We start from the raw sequence: 6140 nt of genomic DNA, 5'->3' as shown, positions 1-6140 counted from the left end.
AACAACACAAAAAGAATAAGGCAAGATAAAATAGGGTTATTCTTGCGGTGCCAATAAAATCTTAGACAACTCGAGAAGAGGAACATGATACGATGGTCGAGGGATGCTCTTGTTACCGAAAGAGGTAAAGAGGACAACAATTGATGCAGCATTTCCTGTTTGTAGGAGAAGAGAAAGGAGAAGAAAAGAGAATTCTTGTGCTTGAGAAAATGAGAGGAAAAAACTATAGGTTTACTGTTATTGAAGAAAAGAAGTAGAAAAAAAATGAGAAAGAAGAGGAAATGAAAAATGAAAGAGAGGGATGAGAGAAGACACGACGTGACAATTGTAGCATGCTTAGGGAGAAGAAGGGGATATCTTCCCATCTGTTCGTTAAATTTAGTTCGAACCCAATCCAATTTTAATTTAGTGGCTCATTTTTATTCTACGATTTAGTTCATTTGTAATATCGATTAGTATGGATCAAAAATAAATTGTTTAATAGTTATAATTCATAACTAATATAATACGATCTCTGTTGATATAGTATTGATTAGAGATGAAAATATTTATATTATAAAATTATAAATTGTATTTGTTGTATTTGTTAATATAGTATTATTATAGCATAATCAATTTTACTAAACATAAAATTTACCTTAAATTTTATATTTTACATAAAAAAGAGCTTTGTATCATATATCTTATCTATTCCTAAAATTTAAATTTCATAAATAGTATTTCCTAAATTTAGAAAATAACATTTATTCTGTAAATATTAAAATATTATTTAATTTGAGAGAGAATAAATAAAGGGAATAGATTGAATAATGAAAAATACAGATTTCATAGGGAGAGATAAAAAATAATAAAAAATAATGGATGAGAAAGAAAAAAATATTGATATAGTGTAGAGTAAAAAGTAATTCTCTAAATTTAATAAAATGAATAATTTATCTTAAATTTTAGAAAATTATAGAAAATTAAAAGGATAGATAGTGTTATAAATTGCTATTATAATAAGTTGAAGTTTATAGTACTCGTAAATAAAAGCTTCCCCCTTTTGATTCTTAGTCATTTGATATAAGTTGACTAATTTATCTTCTTTTCTATAATTTGGAGAGCGGAAGGCGTCTGCGCTGGGGGCCCACGTGCAGTGACTAATGGAGTAATGCCAGCGGACATACGTGCCAGGCTGGAATCTTTAAATTGCAGCAGTGATGGGATCTATTACGATAGGAAGGAGACATAATTTCACTCAGACCCTGCAATATTCAAAAATTGTTTTCCATGGCTCAAATGAATAAAATTGGTGAATTTAATCGATTGTTTAGGGACGAGATTACAAAGACGTGAATTTCAAGGACCGGAATCCCAATAAATTGTCGCCGTGATGGTGGAGCGAGTGGCATCCTCGCCGCTGCTGCGCAGTTGCAGACAAGAGATGCACGCGCCGAAGTCTCGCCGCCTTTTTCTCCCCTCCTCCTTCTCTTCCCGCGCTCGATCGCCTTCTCTCATCGGTTGAATGACTGGGATCTGAGGCGACTAATACGCGAACTCTGCTTATTTCGCTACGTGCAGACCGATATCGGCGCCGTTGTAGGGGCGTGTTTCATCAGACCTTGGTTCCATTCCCAGGTAAATCGAACACTAATCCCTTGCTTCACTTCACTTCTCGGCAAGTTTTTCTTCAAGTGAAATGGAGAAGAACTGCCGTTTGTGCATAAGATGGCTTCTTTTCTTAGGTTTCGCTAGATTTGCAATTAGGGTTTTGGACGATCGATTCCTATTCTCTGAAAAGGGAGGAGTCGCCTTTTTTGAATCTTCATTACCAATAGATGTTGACGGATGTGCTTCGATCTGGTTGTTTCCGGATTAATGAAGATAGTATTGCATTGCTTCTTCATTCTCAAAAATATTCAAGTTGTAGTGTTAGCCTAATCATGGTATTCTTAGTAAGGCTGTAAATGAGTCCAGCCGAACTGAGCTTTAAGGTGTTTAAGCTTGTTTGATTAGGTAAATGAGTCAAGCCGAGCTTAAAATGAACCAAGTCTTTAAAATGATTATTCAAGCTTGGCTTAGCTTATTTTTTATGAACTTGAGCTTGTTTGAAGCTTGACTTGAACTTGATTCGTTTAGATGTTGTTTGAAGCTTGACTTGAACTTGATTCGTTTAGATGTTATCGAGCTCTCAATTCAAGTTTGACTTGAGCTTGATTCGAGCTTGGTTCGTTTATATGTTATCGAGCTCTCAATTTAAGTTTGTTTGATTGTTTGAAACTTTTAGTTGTTTGATTGGTTATTGAGCTTAATAACTCAAACTTATTTGTTTATTTTATTTTATTATTTATTTAGTATATTGATAAGAGTTTTATTAATGAATATAATTCGTGAATATTGTTCAGAGCGTTGTTCATAAACGTTAACGAGCTGAAACATATGTGTTCAAGCTTGTTTGTTTAGTTTAACAAGCTGTTCAAATTTGCTTGTTTAATTGATCTTGTGTATTGAACGAACATAAACAAGCTTTTACCAAGCCGGACACTAAGCTTGTTCACAAACGCTTGGTTTATTTATAGTCCTAATTCTTAGAAGGTAATAGCTATCAACCGTCTTCCTATGTGAATTGTGTGAATTAACTGTGGTTGCATAACAGTGTTTCCCTTTGGGAGGGGATTTGTTAAATTACTGTTGATTCAATTGGAAGTGGAGCACTTTTCAATTTTATCTCTGAAGTTCTTATAGTATTCAATGAATAATTGGTGGTTGAACTGGTTAGGTTAAGGCCAATCTGGATAATGGTTAGAAAAATGGATTGGTTATTCAAATCATTTCGAATGATTATAAAGTACCCAAAGATAAATGGAAAAGAAATATATTTCTCCAAAAGTGACTATGTGATTGTGAATTTTGATCTACCTAAAATAATAGAATACTTACCTTAGCCCATTTGATAACTTATGATTAGAAGAAGATAGAGAAACAGGAGGAGAAGCTTCCTCTTTTTTCTGCTTGACGCTAAACTGACAACAGGGATGATTGAAGCTCTTGTGAGGATCACCATTTGCAATCACAGTGACCCCAAGAACTAGTCCTTTGTCACATAGAGTGATGACTGTGTTTGGTTGCCATCCTTGCCCAGAGCAATTGGGGCTTTTCAGGATTTGGCTACAAGATTGCTTGCATCAATAGCCAAGGATGGCTGATCAGATTGATTCCGGATGGAGCACTTATGATCAGTTTTGGGAGATCCAACAGACTGCTTGTTGCATTTATCTACAATTTCTAGTGTTAAGTAAATTTTTCGTGGAAATTGAATCTTGTGTACTCTCCAATTAGGAATCTAGTGGAAGTTATGTGTGAGTGTCATGTCTTCATGCTCTCGTTTTCTCCTCTCACATGCTTCCTCTATTCATCAAATGTTCTTTCTTTCTTCTTTGTGTTTTTTTCCCTCTGTTTTGTCCTTCAAATGATATTTATTGGGCTTAACACATTGACATTTTCTGAAGCAGGCCTTTTTGGGTTCCTAAAATTGAGTTATACTGAAGCAGGTTGCTTTTATCATGGATAAGATCCAACCAGATTGCCCTTATCCAGGTTGCTTCTTCTGTGTCATGAAGGAAACCAATCCCAGCAAGCGCAGGTTGAGTATCCTAAAATTCTTCAGAGAACTTCCTTCCCAGGACGATGATGGCCAAGTTCTTCCTATTAGTGGTCTGTGGAACAGTGCAATGGCTCATCCAAATGATCCAGAGTTCATCAACTTAGGAATCTTTGAATGCATGGCAGCATTGATCTGGAAAGGCTTAAAGAATAGGCGTTGGCTTTCAGATGACCAGAACATCTATATCCCATACTATGCTGCTCATATAATTGGGTCCTACACAATGAATATGGAAGAATTCACTGAGAGAGCAGTTCATGCGATGGTTATTCCTCCCTTGGTCGAGCTTCTAAGTGGTAGATTGACTTGGGTCGAGCAAAGAGTAGCAGTAAGAGCACTGGGGCACTTGGCAACTTATCCTAGTACTTTTCCTGCAGTTGCGAATCACCATGAAGTCCTGGAGCTTGCCATTCAGCTCGCATTAAGTTCTCTAGAGATTGTCTATTCACATTTTTACCAGTTTGTGGATCAGAGGATAAGCTATCATTGTGATTTGCTTACGCGTGGTATGGGAGGTGTCGAAATGGAGTCCAGGAAGGCAGAGGAATGGGCTAGCCAGTTACAATGCTGGTCTCTTCAGCTTATTAACTGCTTTGCTTTTAAGCCAGAGTTTCTTTTTGACATATGCAAGCCAGAGTTTTTGGCTAAATTGCCAGGCATGTGGGGAGGACTGGTTAACGAGAATTCACCTGCAGGTATTGGTTTGCTGCGGACAATTTGTCAACACAAGCTTGGCAGGGGTCCTGTTGCCAACTGTCCTGGTATTGTTAAAGCACTGTGTAACATTGCTCGGTCGTCCGATGACTGGCAGTATATGGCTATTGACTGTCTTCTTTGGTTACTGCAAGATCAGAATACTTCAAACAAGGTAAAGAAAATAAGAAGAAAATAGCATATGCCCTCTATGCCATGAAACATTACTTTCTTCTTGTTGCTTGCTTGCTTACTTTATTATCAAGTCTACTTCAATATCATGAGAAATTATGCATGCTTTAAAATTCAAGTCCTTTTCCCCTCTCTTTCTCGAGTGATGCTACCGATTGTGTTGCTATGTCATAAATTGCAATTTATAGATCTGTTGCTACACATGATTTAAGATTTATCCAATGGTCATTTAGTGTTAACTGTTACTCTCTCTTCCATAAAACTTTTAGTACTGATTTTTTTCCATTTAACAGGTGATAGATAAAGCAGCTCCAGCACTCACAGATTTAGCAGAACTTAGTGTTCTCGGGGACCATAAACGATTAGGAGACACCATTGTTAACATCCTCCAAGAATGTTTGCAAGCACAAGGGACATCTCATAGCTACATCAGTCCTCGTACGCAAGAACTAATTGATGAGCTTTTGAGCTCGAGGCAGAGACTAAAGTGGGAAAAGACCATGCCGAAGGAGGATCTTCAAATCAAACAAGCTGCCGCATTAGTTGTTAAACTTGAAGGGAATTCTTTATTCTCCTCAGGAGACATATCAGGGGCTGCCTCAAAGTACTCAGAAGCAGTCGCATTGTGCCCCATGAAGTCGAAGAAGGAGAGAGTTGTACTGTACAGCAACCGAGCTCAGTGTCATCTTCTCCTGCAGCAACCACTGGCTGCTATTAGTGATGCTACACGAGCTTTATGTCTGCACAATCCTCCTAATCGGCATGCGAAAAGCCTCTGGAGGAGAGCACAAGCTTATGATATGCTTGGGTTAGCAAAAGAGAGCTTGTTGGATGCCATTCTTTTCATCGATGAGTGCTCGGAATGCAAGAATCCTGATCTTTCGATGAGGCACAATAAGGTACCTGACTATGCCGAACGGTTGGTGAAGAAACAGATGCGTGAAGCATGGCTGTTTAGGGAGGCAGCCATGAAGCATGGTGGTATCGACACTGACGGTGTAAATGAAGATGTCTTGGAGCAAGATGCTGAAGACTCAGAGTGGGATACTGTGAGTGACAGTGATGTACAAAATGATGGAAGGGAAGCAGTTGATGACGATGAAGAAGAAGATTAGAAAACCAAGGCATCTGTGAAGTTACGCCTGAGCCGGTAACTACAAAAGGTAAAGCTTATTTTTTGATTGGTTTAAGCATTGAGTATTTCGATCCTCATCTGAAAGTTGAATTGCCCTAGAATCTATCTTGTCCTTAGAGAACTGTTATGGAAGCTACCCTCTGTTTCATGTTGTTCTATTGGATCTTTATAGCGTTCAGTTTCATTGTGTGCGTGTTTGTATTCATTGAATGAACCGAGTGATCAGATATAATTTGTATATTATCCGACTCGGATTGGGATAGGTTGATCACCGGTAGAGTTCTGACAAGTCAGTGGCATGTGCAGAACGACGAGCCGATGACGAGGAAGAGGTTGATTGTCGGATTGGGATTAGGATGACCTTCGGATGGTTGATGTTTTACGCTCAAAAGAAGAGGGTTAGAAGGGGCCCCGGGGATCTTGACGAAATCTTTCCGACATTTTAAGTCAGACCTTAGAGAAGAGAAGAGAATAGTA

The 6140-nt window shown here is 38.1% G+C and overlaps 1 protein-coding gene across 1 annotated transcript; it reads left to right on the top strand.

Moving 5' to 3' along the window:
• The first annotated feature begins 1376 nt into the window (after positions 1-1376).
• LOC122020479 lies at positions 1377-5868 on the top strand. Its single transcript, XM_042578424.1, has 3 exons — positions 1377-1617; positions 3492-4511; positions 4822-5868. The coding sequence occupies exons 2-3, from the start codon at positions 3543-3545 to the stop codon at positions 5641-5643; spliced, it is 1791 nt and encodes a 596-aa protein (XP_042434358.1). The 5' UTR covers positions 1377-1617; positions 3492-3542; the 3' UTR covers positions 5644-5868.
• Positions 5869-6140: the final 272 nt, after the last annotated feature.

The sequence above is a fragment of the Zingiber officinale genome, chromosome 9A (genome assembly GCF_018446385.1).
Source record: "Zingiber officinale cultivar Zhangliang chromosome 9A, Zo_v1.1, whole genome shotgun sequence".
Taxonomy (NCBI): domain Eukaryota; kingdom Viridiplantae; phylum Streptophyta; class Magnoliopsida; order Zingiberales; family Zingiberaceae; genus Zingiber; species Zingiber officinale.
This window is presented reverse-complemented; position numbering and strand designations above follow the sequence as displayed.